Source organism: Pyxicephalus adspersus, chromosome 6 (assembly GCF_032062135.1).
Source record: "Pyxicephalus adspersus chromosome 6, UCB_Pads_2.0, whole genome shotgun sequence".
Taxonomy (NCBI): Eukaryota; Metazoa; Chordata; class Amphibia; order Anura; family Pyxicephalidae; genus Pyxicephalus; species Pyxicephalus adspersus.
Window position 1 is genome coordinate 95083965 of NC_092863.1, and position 14685 is coordinate 95098649.

The window sequence follows — 14685 nt, forward strand, 5'->3', positions numbered from 1 at the left end:
ACTAGATTGTAAGCTCTTCGGGGCAGGGTCCTCTCCTCCTGTATCACTGTCTGTATTAGTCTGTCATTTTCAATCCCTATTTAATGTACAGCGCTGCGTAATATGTTGGCGTCTCCTGTAACATGTAACATGTCTTTTTGCGTACAATGTCTTCAGTCTCTGACCATCTCCTGTAGCATTCCTGTAGTCTCTATTCATCTCTTGTACAATGACTGCAGTCTTTCAAAGCTTTCTGTAGCATTACAATACTTTATTTGTATGTGCGGTCCTGTGATTTCAGGGACCACACTTGAAATTCTCTATATAATGTAAGATGACAATAACCGCTATATTGTTATCATGCTACAAAAACCTTCTCCTAGGTGCTTGTTACTTTGACAGTCCTGAACAGCCCATAATGTACATGGCAATAGCTAGATCTTTATTCTCAAGACTATAGCAAGTGAAGTTCAAATCCACTAGTGCAACTTTTCATGCTGTATATATTCAGTATAGGGGCTCATGTAGAAAGGTTTTGTGCATACATTTAAATACATGGCTGCTCACACACATGCTTTTGAATGCCAATCATGTCAAGATGCATGTGACTCGATCAGCCTGCGGCACAAACTGATTTCATTCTGACTGGCTGCATCCAAAGAAATGCAAAGCAAATCAAGCACAGCCTCAGAATGCCCATCCATACTACACACTTAGATTTCTGCAGACTTGCACTTCAAAGGACTGTAAAATGGAGTGATAAGCAAAATGAGTCTACTAAAACACAAAGATTGTTCCCTCTTTAAAAGCAAGACTGTTTGCAAGAAAATGTATAGCTTCATGACCAAAACTGTGGAAATAAGTTCTTCTACCATGGAAAAAAGCAATTATAATTTTAAACTTACGAATGAAAACTAGAAAGACCCAGCTTGTTGGATGATTTTTCTCACAATGTGTGTTTTTTTGTCTCCCAGGTTGAAGTTGTTAATTCTTCCCCCAGTACCAGTTCCAAAAATTAAAGGGATTGACCCTGCTCTACTACAAGTAAGTATGACTGATATTTACCAGAGTGAGACAATTACAGAGATTTGTACAGTAATATAAGTTTTACATGTTGAATAATTTGTAGCACATTCAATTAAGCATTGTCTATTGACGTAGCTATGCCTTTTCCTCTAAAAAATATTATTCTGGCTTGTTTTCTTTTTTCTATGAATGAAATACACTGCATTGGCTTTTCTATATTCCTTTGCGCTATTACAATATCCCTGGAGTATCTTGTTAGGTGAAAGATGCCCCTTTTTTTATTCTAGCCTTCTGTCTGGCTTGTTGGTGAAAGCCAGGTTGTACTTTATGCACCTGACCCCTAACATTTGACATGCCATGACCTTCTGATTTGCCATTATTTGGTGATGGGAGTCCCAGGACCTCCAGATACTTTTTTTTTTAATTAAACAGAACCATGGTACTTCCTGTAATGATTTGTTACAGGAATAAATACTACAGCTTTTCTGTCTTTTTGCCCTCCACACTGTAAAGCCAACCGAGAGACAAGGGCAGACGGCAGTGCCTAGTTCATCATTAGGAACTACACCTCCTTCCCGCAATTTAAAGATGAGTTAGTGGGTGTACTGTGAACAGGTATATAATAGTTTTAGGCTATGTACACATGTTAGACCTTTGTCGTTGGAAAGGAACTTTCATGATCCTTTCCAACAACAAAAGACTGAAAGATGCATGAACAAGCACTGTACATACATCTACCTCTATGGAGAGGGGAGGTGGGAGAAAGAATGAGCGCGTGGCACACGCTGCACTTTTTCCCCTTTACTTGAGTTACGATCCATGAAGGGCGTCAGACGCTGTACACATGCCAGATTCTCATCCGATACTAGCCCTGAAGCGATAATTGGACGACAAAAATTTGACGTGTGTACGTAGCCTTAGGGTGCCACATATGCGTTATGTTAGCAATGCCCCCTTGGAGCAATGTGTATTGGCAATATATAAAGGAAAAAAGCCTGAGAACATTCAAGAGTGAAAAATTGTTATTCAATCACCATAACCTAAACCAAAGGTAGGCAAACTTTTGTGGCCACTAGGGGTGGGCTCTCTCTCGAGTCTCTGCCGTAATGGCCTTCCACCAGAAATGCATCTGAAGGGAAATCCCTTTCTTCCATATGCATTGCGGAGGGAATGGATTACCCTTCAGGAGGCGTTCCCTATTTACCCCGGAGTCGGAAGTGTTAACGCCGGCCTGGAGTAAATTTGGGAGCCACAATATATAGGCATGCGGCTCCAGCTCCGCTAGTTTGTCCTGGCCTAACGCCCCCTTGGCCGATCCGGCCGGCAACAAGCCACTCCAGACCCATGGGTTGCCAGCCTGGATTAGGCCGTATCTGGCCCACCTCTGACCCAAACTACTATTGAGAATTACCACCTAACTTTATCTCTTAACTCACTAACTAAGCTCACCTCACCAAACCCTGAAACTTTCACATAACACTAAGCTAATTGATTTGCCTGAATAAGGCTCAGGAGTTAATATAACTTTGAAACTTAACATTTACCCAATAACAAGTTTTAACACTGAAGTTGAGTCCTTCTTCTAACGCCAGTTTCTAACTCTTTAAAAACAAAAAACACTAAAGCAATAAACTTACTGCTGCCAAAAAGTTTGAGTCTACCAGTTTCAGCTTGGGACTGCTACAGATCCAGGTTATCATGGCGCAGGACTACTTTTTCCTGTTCTTTCCTGTCTTTGAGTTTTTTATTGTGTGACTTCTGCCTTTCTATGACTTTCCTTGTTCTGTTTTACCTTGAAAATGTCCCATACTGAGTTTGTTCCATTGACTATATCTCATGATGAAATCTTGCTCTCCTTCTTGCTTGTTGGGAGGATAGAAGTCATGGAACAGAAAAGGGAAATGGTAACATATCAAGCTGCCCAAAAAAACCTTGGCATATACCAAAGTTCTCATGATATAATTAATTACAAAGTAATGCCTGGCATGTCAGAGATCATTGGCCTACTTATGAATTCATTTACACGATAATTAGGTACCCATTTTTTTTATTCTTGGCTTATTAAAGAGCATCACACTTAGAAAGCATTTTAACAAGTGTTAATGCTTGTATGAGCTCCTTGAACTCTAGTCTGAGAGTTAATAGACATCGTAATGGTATTGATGCTGTATTTTAACAAACATTTATTAAACTGTAACTAAAAATTAGCAAGCTGCATATACACTCCACATTTAGCAATTTCCCAATGAAGCTTTAAAGATTTGTTTATTGGGTTTGTTGTTTATAAGCTAAAATTACCTGAATAATATTAGTAATAATAAGCTTAAAAAATCAACAACGCAGCTACTACAAAATAGTATTGTATGCACATTCCTTCCCCAGAAGTTTTTATACGCCAACGTTATTGGATACTTAGCTAAGCTGTCCAGATTTTTTTTCCATGATATCCAGATCCTTCTTTTTTCTAATCTACTGTCTTTTCTAAAACCAATTTAAAAAAGTTGTTTATGTGACCTGGTAAATAAAAGGACTAATAAATTGGGTTTATTTTTTTTATTTTGTATTTTTGTGTGTCATCATAATTTTCTCATTTTTGTGCATTCACAATTCAACTTTGTTCACAGAAGGGAAAACTGGATGAAGTTAGCTCAATACTTGCCAGTCATGACAGTTATAAGCAACAGCTGTGCATCGATGACCCTTGGGTGGAGTTCATTGAGCTTGACCTCGAGGAGCAGGAAGAGAAGAATGAAGGAACGGACACTGATCGACTCTTGGGAGAAGAGTACCCCAAGACACATAGTTGCTTGGGTGTCAAAGATGATGATTCTGGCCGAGCTAGCTGTTGCGAACCTGATATTCCAGAAACTGACTTCAGCAACAGTGAAGCGTGTGATGGAACCTTGGATACTGGACAGACTCACAATACAAAGGACAACCAAGCTGATCTCTTGTGCCTTAGTGAGAAACCTAAAAGTGAAGAAATGCCCATGAATTCTCAGATGCCATATGTGGATAAAATGAGCACAAAGCCAGAAGATGCTGAACTAACTGCTTTATTTGCTAATGGAACAACTAATGTGCCTGCTTCAACCCAGCGAATTGGTTCAAAGCCAAGCATGGATTTCTACGCTCTTGTGAGTGATATCACACCAGCAGGACGACTTCTGCTCTCACCAGGGCAAAGAATAAAGATGGAAAATGAAGAATGCAGCGAACCAGCAGCCACACAAAGTCCCACCACCCTCAACATAGACAGTCCTTATATCTGCGAGTCGGCGGTGACGGCATTCTGCCCTGTGAATTTTCCTACAGAGAATGTCCCACAAAGCCCAAACATGGATAGTTACTTCACCCCAGAAAGCCTTACAGCTGCTACCATGAGCTCTCTTGTCTCTGATAAAGCTTCGAGCTATGAGGCCCCTGTGGCGGACTATACCTCCGTTCACATAATAAACTCACCACAAAACCTTGTGCTTAACACTACTGCTCCACCAGGCAAAGAATTTACACCACCCTGTGGCTACATGTCCACAGATCAAGTGAACAAAGTAATGCCATGAGACAGATCATATTCCTTTGAAATCGTATTTCGAAGCATGGGCTTGTATGTTTAAACCAAAAAAAAAAATGACAATGTCTACAAGCTTTTATATGTGTTTTTTCTTGTAAGCTTAAGCTAATATATTAAGTGTAAAAAAACAACAAATGCCAAAATGTTTATCAAATGATTACATTTATATCATAGAATGTAGCACAGGGAAACCTGTTTGGGTTACTATTCGTTTTACGTCTTATGACAATAACCTGGAACAGATGTCCTCTGGGATTTGCAGGTTACGTCTTGTCTGAGGCTGATGCCAGCTGCAACTCCCCAGTGGTAAATGCTGTCTATTTTCTGAATTAAAGGGGTTGTCCATTTTTGGAAAACCTGAACCATTTAGTGATTTTTCTAGATTGGTCAGGGATGTCCATTGTTATAATGTTTCTGCCTTATTCCAGCAAAACTAACAGTTTGGGGCATAACAAGCAATAGTAATGTTTTGTATTGCTAAGGACCTGTTTCTTATTTTTGTTTCCCCATTTTTTGGCCAGGCATGGAAATTTCAACATCCTGGCTGCCCTCTATAACATGGCACAAGTCTGACAAAGTTCTGTTTTCACCTCCTGAAAAAATGGTTGTACTTAGCATCTGCATACATTTATGTGATATTGTAGCAGATATGAAAGAGTTATTTTAGCATCTGATTTCCTATTGTTTGCTTATTGTATAGCAATTTCTAAGATTTGTTATCCCATACGTACATGCCTGGTTGTTGGACAAGGACCATGAGTGGACCAGTTTTGCTTGTACACACACCTCCTGGCTCCATCTTTCAGGTGTACCTTCATCAATGGAAAGGAGCCCATGGAAAGCAATAGTAGAGGAACTGCTACTACAAAAGATGCACCAAAAGTCTGGGGAACCCTAAGAGTTGTGGAACATTCTGTTCTGGAATTCTATAAAGTTGGCTCTTTCTATTCATTTATAACAGCCTCTGCTCTTCAAGAAAGGCTTTCTACCAGATTATAAGGCGTGTCTGTTGAAAAATTTGGGTCAAAAGGACATTTATGAGTCAGGTACATCAGCTGAACAACCTGGCAATGACATCCTCATTCCAGTTTATCCCAAAGGTGTTTATTAGGGTTGAGATCAGGGCTCTGTGGATACCAAAGAGTTCCGCAACATCAAACAAAGTATGTCTGTATGGATCTTAGTTTGTGCACAGTGCAAATTAACCCCCTGTGCACAAAAAGGGCTTTTTATAAGCTTCCACAACCTCAAGGTTGGGAGTACCTAATTGTCTAAAATATCTTTGTATGTTGTATCATTTTCAGTGATCTTCGCTGTAGGCAGTTGGGGTGTAAACATGCTTTTAGCCATAAACTGTTCATGGGCAGAAGTGCCTACCACAAACAACGAGCTTTATTCAAAAGTGGACAACTCCTTTAAAAAGGCACAATGCAGGCCCTATGGCTAAATACATGGATAAAATGCTTTATTTGCTGTTTTGCTGATATGTAATTGTGGCTTTTAAAGTCAATAAGATCACTGTGCTACTTCCTAATTTAGCATTACTGTTTCTGGAGTTAGGTGTTGGGTTGGTGCCCCACTCATTGGACAGTTGGTTTGGAGTAAATGATGCTGGGCCAAGGAGGGGACTTGGGGCAGAGAGGTATAAAGCAGTACATAAACAATCCTGCCAACATGCTGTATATGATGACCATAGTTTGCTGTGTAGAAGCAATGGCCTCTCTGCAAAGGTTCACATGCCTGCTGCTGATTGCAGATCTGTAGGTCTGACTCAGTAGGGGGTGTGTGGGAAATCTGCAATGAGACCCCTGCTTACACACGGAGAGCAAGCTTCCTTTTCTGCAGCATGCTGGCAAGGACAGGCTACTTAGGGTGTAGTTGCGTCCTACAGAAAACCAAATTTACTTTCTTGCACCTAAAAAGTATTTATCTGAAAATGATTGGCTGTAGAGGACTGCGAACCCTAAATCAAGTAAAACAGTAAAAGCATATACATATAAAATCCAGGTATTTATCCTTTTGCCTGTATTTTTACAATAAGTGTTAAATGATTCTGTTCAATCAAATAAGGGTTGATTACAGTAAGTTGGAATTGCAATTTTTTTCCATCCTTTCATCACCTGTGTGGATTACTAACTTTAAAATGAGCAATCAGAAAATGAACAGTGGGGGATAGTTAAGAACACAAGGAAAAATATTAATTTAGAGCTGATATATTTTATTATCGTAAAAATTAAGCATGAATTATTTTATATAACACTGCATGTTGTAAAAGCTGCATCACATGACCATTCTGCAAATGTAGCCGCTGTTCTTTGTAAGATCAATCTTTTATTCAGTCATTGTACACCATGATGATTCTATTCAGTGAATTTTTTTACCAAGTCATTTTTTTACATCCAGGAACCTGGCTTACATCTTTTAATCACTGTGCAATCATTGTATAAGTATTTTCATAGTGAGGGAATAGGAATTACTGACCTTTTTATAAATAAATAGTCAAACTGCCTTTAGCCTAACAAGTAGGGAAAAATGGCTCATTTATCAAGTCAAACTCTTAAAACTCATGGAAGTCTGACCTTAGGGCAAATTAAATCTTTTGTATTAAAAAAATATTATGTTCAAAAAACATAACAGTACATTGAGACCAGGGCAACCCACTTTAATGCAAACATTTAGAAATCTAGTTAGTTCCAACTGGGTATGTAAAAAAAAAACATATATGTAAGAACAATCAAACAATCTGGGGATTTCGACTGCTAAGCTTCCCTTCAAATATGGACTTTTCAGCTGCAAATCAGGCTTTGTTCCTTCCCTCTTTTACCCTTTTAATTGGCCAGTGAAGCCTTCAATCACATTTATAACCCAATAAGGAGGCTCAGTAACAGAAAATATTTTTTGTATCTACCTCATTTTGTCATATAGTTTTAACTGATAAATTCAGGTTAAGATACACTATTATAAAAAAAATGAAATAATATAAATAAAAATTAAAAAGTTATAAATAAAGTTACCATAAAATGTTATATTTGAAATAAAATCGTTATTGGCAAATCTGTCAGACTTTACCATAGTGAATTTTAGAGTTGCTATAAACCAAATGCAGATTTTGGATTTATAAACCTAATCGAATTAGACAAAGCAGACCTTGCACCAGGGTTTTATTTTATTTAAACAATACAATACAAAACGATAACATCTTTCCAATAAATATATTCAAAGCAAATCCCAAGTTGTCTTCAATTTGGTTCCCCTTTCTTCTGCTTCCTCTTATGCCCCAGCAGCATCATCCTGATCCCTGGATTATCATTGGGACCTGTCACCTGCTTCCAGAAAGTGAGATCTGCTGCCAGGAAAAGGTGGCCATGTTGTGGCAGTGTGTTGCCTTTTTTGGAACTTACTGCCCCCAGGAACATGTAATGTTTGTATCCCAGGAGGCTGCAGGAACTACTTGTCAGTCACCCTTGTATAGATGAGGAAAAAGGACAGGGAGGATCTATAAATAAATACCTAATACAAATAAATAATGTAAAAAATTATGCTTTTTAATATTGATAAGAGTTACTTTGGTAAAGTTTTATTTAATTTTCAGATAAAATTTCTGCTTTAGGCAAGTTAAAAGGGAAACAAAAGAAATTAATTCCCCCCCTGCACAATCCAACCTACTATACTGACTGTGCCAGGAAGCAAAATTTAAATTTAATATGTTATAACGAGGTTCTGCTTATATCTCAAAATGAGATTTCTATAGCTCCCCCTATTTATATGAAAGTACAAACTTTTTAAATATAACTTTATAGTAGAAAAAATCAAAATAAAATGTATATTGTAAAATATTAATATATTTACTAAATAGCAAAGGTAGAAAATGCCCTTGAAGTGGACAACAGACGTGCAAGCTTCAGTGACTTGCAAGATGCCATTCACTTAGTTGTAATAAGCCCGGTGTAAAATATTTTTGATTAGTTGGTATTGGTAACTGCACTTTGCACATCGATTCTTGCCTTATCAAAGTAACTCTGTCCTTGAAAAAAATATAATAAAAGCAGCCTTCTCTGGTGGGTGGGAAGCCCATACTTTGCTCTCTTTAGGAGCTATGATCTTCGCTAACATCTTTAGCATCTGACACTTCCGGGAGTGTCAAATGTCTGCATCCTCTACCGCGCCCCGTGGTTCCTTCAACTGGCTCCTGCTTAACTACAGCGCATGATAGTGTTATAGGGTCCAGCAGGAGTAAACATTACGCAAAACAAGGGACTAGGCATCCACAATACACAGAAGTTTGCAGATATGAAGATTCTTCTGCAGGTTGTAGCTCTTTACCAAAGTTAAGACTGGTTAAGTTAGCATGTAGACTCTTTTACTGAAGGCTGCTTTTATTAGAATTTCTTCAAAGCAATCAAGTCATTGTAAAGTATTTTTCTGCTATTATGTCCCAGATTTTAGAAATAGACCAACAAATAAATGAAAACATCAATTATAAACTCTTACCTAGTGAGGGAAGGGGTAGTGCAGGAGCAAGGCCCTGCTGGAGTGACTTTCCTGCAGGGAATTTAGGCTGAAACCCCTATATGGTTTACTGTCAATGGCAGCAATCTTCCCATATTTCTAAAAACTTGATAAATGGGCCAAATAATTGTCAGTAGCATAGAATCACACTACATATATGCAGGTTACGTGTACTTTCTAAGACACACAAATGTGCAGGGAATAAGTTACATGTTAAGTGTTTAGTAATATATTTTAATGAGATAACCCAGAAACTTTACATGTATTTTCTCTTTTCCAGCAAGCCTGGGATAGGGTTCAAAAATGTGACTTGTGAATACCGTAGAGTGGTTGTGTATGTGTATTCCTTTCATTTTGGTTCTTAGCACAAATTAGATTGTAGTGTTGAGTACAGGAGCTGTAAAGCTGACACTATTGTGGTGTTCAATGTGAAAGGCGGCACAAAGTAAAAAAAAGAGACAGTGAATGTTTTATTGTAGAGAAACAGATGTTGATGTAATACAATTCCCATCAGCTTTCAACTATCCCTAAAAATGATCCCTTTGTGTATACGACAGGCTTAATAAAAACTTAGTTGTAGTTTAATTTAAAATTTATTGGATACACTGAAGTTTTGATAAAAAAAACTTAATTGGTTCATGCCTTGTTTTTTTCTTTGCATATGTGGAAACTGGCCCTGGCAAAAGCACAAATCCTCTGTCCTAGGTCGGTGGTCTGTGGATAAGACAGAAGCAACCTCCCTGCAGTCATCTGGCCAATCTTCTGCCGAGTCAGACCTTTTGATGTCCAATAAACAAAGATCACAGTTTCTTATTAGAGAGCCATTGGTGTCACAGAGGAGTCTCTGCCTTAAGCTACGTATGCTTGTCTTGGGATAAAACCTGATGTGCACAATGGTCCCCCAATGCCGATTATCAGTCCACAATGCTTTTCTATAGGGGCAATGTTTCTAATATATTTTAAATAAAACTACAACTGGGCTAACTAGTTAGGACTCATGAGGCAGTAACATGCAGTCATTGGGCCTGATTTATTAAAGCTTCTCAAGATTATAGAAGATGAGAGAACCTAGGTGATCCAGCACACCCCGATTGGATTCCTTAAAAAAGAATTTGCTTTTAGTTGGCCAATGTTTCCAATCCTGGATCAGATAAATTCCGGATTCGCTGGTTCACCCATGACAGTCTTCACCAGTCTTGGACAGCTTTAATAAATCAGGCCTAGTAAGTGAAGGTGCATATTTGGAGACCAGCCCAACTGTACAAAAACGTGATCAAAATATTTTCCCTAAGACCTCTTATCAAATTAGAGAAGCATGACTGTCACCTGAAAATCCAAGAACATCTAGCATGTAGCCATCAGATGCTTTGTTTTCTATGACAGCTGGGATTGTATTTGATAAAACAGGCACCATCTTCACTTTCACCCGCTCTAGTTTTGAAGCAGCCCACTGTGTGTAGTTGAGAGCATTTAGTAGTCTTACCCACCGGGCTTAGAACATGATGGGAATTGTTCAGTGGCATAAGCACTGGCAGGCTTTGCTAAGACCGCAGTGAAAACGCGCAATATGAGAATGACGTTACGGCTGTGCTATGTGAACTGGCCTTCTTGTACCATATGGTACACTACACTAAGCTACATATGTATATGAGGACTAATACTCATTACAGTTCTGCCAGCATTAGAAATTAATTATAAATCTATTATAGAAATTTTGCCTTTAAGGTAGTAATGGTAAATAGCTTTTAACTTGCTGCTAAAATTGTTTTACATCTATATTATTTAGTGTTATGTTAAATATTTTTATTGCTGGACACTAACGGATCTGTTCAAAAGAAATGTCTCTGTGGCTCTTATAAGCATGTGCAAAAATGCACAAAGTGCAGTGACCCACTTCATTAAAATGTAATCGATCCTGGGTAAACAAATATTTTATTGAGTCCTATGGGCTGCTGCACTGTCATTGCTTTATGCATTGTTTTATTAATTCTTTTTTGCTTTGTTTCTTACTTTTGTCTTTCACTGGATATGTGGTTTCTATTTACTGACAAATGAATTCCCACAGAATAATCGGGATCCTCTTTTTAGCCCGTGGTCTTTACTAATGGGGGTCTAAGGTTAAGATTTTTATGCAGTTCCACCTAAGGTTATCAAAGAGAGCTCAGCTCATCCGTTATCCATACCAATAGGTATACTGTTTCCCAATGAACATTATTATGTCTTAGTTAATTTACCCCATGGAGATATTCAAAACAGTAACTGGATTATGGATTCTCTACTGTTTACAGGCTCCCATGGGGAGATCCCAATGCTCAGTAATATATATCAAAGCAAGAGTAAAATATATATATATATATTTATATATATATATATATATAAAATCACCTTTAAACAACATAAATAGCAATAGACAAAGTACAACAGTCGATGACAGCCATTATTTTAAATGAACTCTAACCTGAATGGCTGCTGCTGGCTTCTATACTCTCTTTGTGTTATGGAAAAGTATAAAGTCATGTTAAAGCCACAATACTCTATGTATACTATACCTTATAATACAGTATATTATACATATGATCAGCCACGTTTCTGAAATGCTTGTAATGTATAGATAAGGAATGGCTGTAGAGCTTGAGGTTTACCACAAAGCGGATTGTTCCAACATTGGAGCCATTTTTGGTGTTATTTTGCAACCTGTCAAGAAGTGTAAAATCTGCACGCAAAAGTTCTTGTGCATGGAAAAAGTGCATGGAGAAAAACAAAACACAAAATGCATAGTACAGTACCCAATGCAGCCAGTCTCTGACTTAGTTTGAGTTACTATATTTTGCATGTGTTGTGCACCTAGTCTTGATTTTTGAATATGGTTGTGCAATAAACTATTCTGCGAGTGCTGATATAGTTGACACAATAGCATTTTCCTACACATACCTTCCTGATGCATCAGTGTCATGAATTAGTGCTTAACAACAGATTAAAATACTGCAGATCCAATATTTTAATTGGTCTGTTGTGTTGCAAGAGGCAAAAGCACTAGTATCTGCCTGTGCCTCTTGCAACACAACCTAAATGAATGAACTGCCACAATGCACACAAAATTGTGTGTGCCTTAAACTCAACAGACCTTATTGGTGTGAATGGACCCTTAACTGGATGATTTATGGATAATTTGTTCTATTCTTTCTTTCTTTGCTGTTCTACTATATGTCTTTTATGTTTTTTGTCCTTTGCAAGCCTTTTTGCCTTCTTTTCAGGGAAGGGGGGGGGGGGGGATTTTATTAAAGTATACCTGTCTGCTTTTTAAAGTCCTTAAACTAGTAACGTGCAGAAAACAGCAGTAAGATATGGAAGGGGGGAGACCCTTGTTTATCCTTTACCATAGAGGGCAGAATTTGCTACCTTCCTACCTTAGGGCTCCTGGGTTGTAGATTAGATTATTGAAGGGTATATGCAGGCACCTCTAGGTGCCTCCATTTTATTTTGGGAACTGCTTGAGGTGTATGGAAGTTGTGTATGAAAATGCAAGGACTAGTCTCCGGCATTGGAACCTATGAGCTCCCTGCAGCTGATCTTTTTCCCATTACAGATTAACCCAATCTCTATGTGGATGCAGGTTGGGTTTGCTTGATAACTGGTGATTAGGCAATCTCAGATAATAATGTATAAATCCCAATGAACAATATAAATAAAACAGAATCGGGGGGATACTTGCACTGTAGGTCTTTCAGTAGATTTTTTTCTCCAGCAAGAATATTGAGATTTACAACTATGAGGCCAAGGTGTATAGGTGCAGACAAAAAAAAATCTTACCATTTGCTGCACAGCCATAAATACAATTTCTACATATTCCCTATAGCAGGGGTGGCTAAAACTTCGATTGTGATCTACTGGTCGATCACGGTCAACAAGAGTCGATCGCGGAGCCCTGCCTTACCCCTCTCTGCTGTTTACCAGCAGCCCTGCTGTACGTCTATAGGGATGCCGGGGATGTCTTTCAGTGCATGAGAAGGCTCGTGTAACAGTGGGGAGTGGAGAGCAGAGAGGGCGGGAGGGCAGTCTGAGGTGAGCAGTGCTGGGCGGCCAAGTCAGTTCAGGCTCGGGTTCGGGGTTCAATTACCGAGATACCTTTGTACAGATTAGCAGTTCTTTTTCTTGTGCAGCATTTCATTCTCCTATGACAAGTGAACTGTGACTTTCCTGTCACTATAGTCTTGTAGTTCAATGTCTGTGCAATGTTCTGCCATTCAATGTCACATTAGCTTCAGTCACTTCTGTGTCATACTCCGTATATATATAAATAAATATATGTTTAGCATTTTTATTGTTAGTAGATCATTTTGACTTAGTCAATTTAAAAGTAGCTTGCAAGGCAAAAAAGAGTGGTAGCCCCGCCCTATAAGATACCAAATCTTTACTTTAGAACCATTTTAAGAACTTTTTAGAGATGACAGGTGTACTTTAATTTCCATCAGAATGTATAAAAAAGCACATATGCACATTTATTATTTCCAGATCCTGATCAAATAAATTTTAATGTAAAAATTTAATAATATATTACAAATTTCTAAATATAATATAATTTTAAGTAAAGAAAACTAATCAGAAAACTACCTGTGAATTCTAATTTTCTGCCTACAACAACAGTGTTTACTATTCTCTATAGCTCATCTACAAGGTTTTCATTTCTCTTGTACAGATCCTCATAGAAGGTATATATTTTATAATGAAAGCAACATTTCATATGTTATGTAAGGTTTTCTAGCCAAAAAAATAGTTAAATACCTCAATCAATTTTCCGAATGTCAGTTTGGTACTTTTTCTGGTTACACAAGCCATTATAAGCCATTACAATGTGCATTTCAATTTATATTTGATGTTCATCATTGTTATATCTGTGTTCTCTTATTTTCTTTCAGTCTTAAATAAATTTATTTTCTTGGACATTTCTTATCTGGAATCTTATTATCTGAACTAATCTATACATTATAAGGCATTTCAGTTCCACCTAATACCTAGTGTCTGTAAACCCACAGAATGAACTTTTATTAGCTCCCTTTTGGTCTGATAAATATACAGTTGAAAATGATTTGTTATACCAGCCTACACTATTACAGGACAGGAAGTTTAAGGTGCAAAATAAAAAAAAACTAAAAAAAAACTAAGTGAACTGGCTGCAATTAATCCAGCCCCAATCTGCTCACTGCCACCCTATATATAGCTCTCCTACCTCCTTATAAACATGTAAATCTCCTCTGGACCCTCTTGATTGTTTTAAAATATAGTTAAAGCTGCTGAAAGTGAAAATCCCTGGAGGGGCACTACTGGCAGCCAATCAGATATGTAGCACTGTACTTCATTGTCCAATCACAGACTAAAGCTGCGTACACACTTCCAATTTTTATCGTTGGAAATGAACGACGAACGATCTATTGGGCAAAAATCGTTCGTAAAAAAAGTAACCAACGACGCCGACGAACGAGAATAGTCGCTGGAAATGAACGACCGGACCGGCGGATCGGATTGGACGACGATCGTTTACCATCTATCGTGTGTACGGTCGTTCATTGATCGTCCATGGTCTGAGCATGCGCGGTGAA

At 38.1% G+C, this 14685-nt stretch overlaps 1 protein-coding gene across 5 annotated transcripts in view; it reads left to right on the forward strand.

Moving 5' to 3' along the window:
• Nucleotides 1–14029, forward strand: part of GHR (growth hormone receptor) — a 270221-nt gene extending 256192 nt beyond the window's left edge. For all 5 annotated transcript variants that reach the window (XM_072416657.1, XM_072416652.1, XM_072416653.1 and 2 more), the window contains 2 exons: nt 954–1023; nt 3630–14029. In XM_072416657.1, coding sequence (XP_072272758.1) covers nt 954–1023; nt 3630–4568 — 1009 coding nt within the window. In that variant the 3' untranslated portion in view covers nt 4569–14029. The remainder of the gene's footprint in view (nt 1–953; nt 1024–3629) is intronic.
• The last annotated feature ends 656 nt before the right edge of the window (nt 14030–14685 follow it).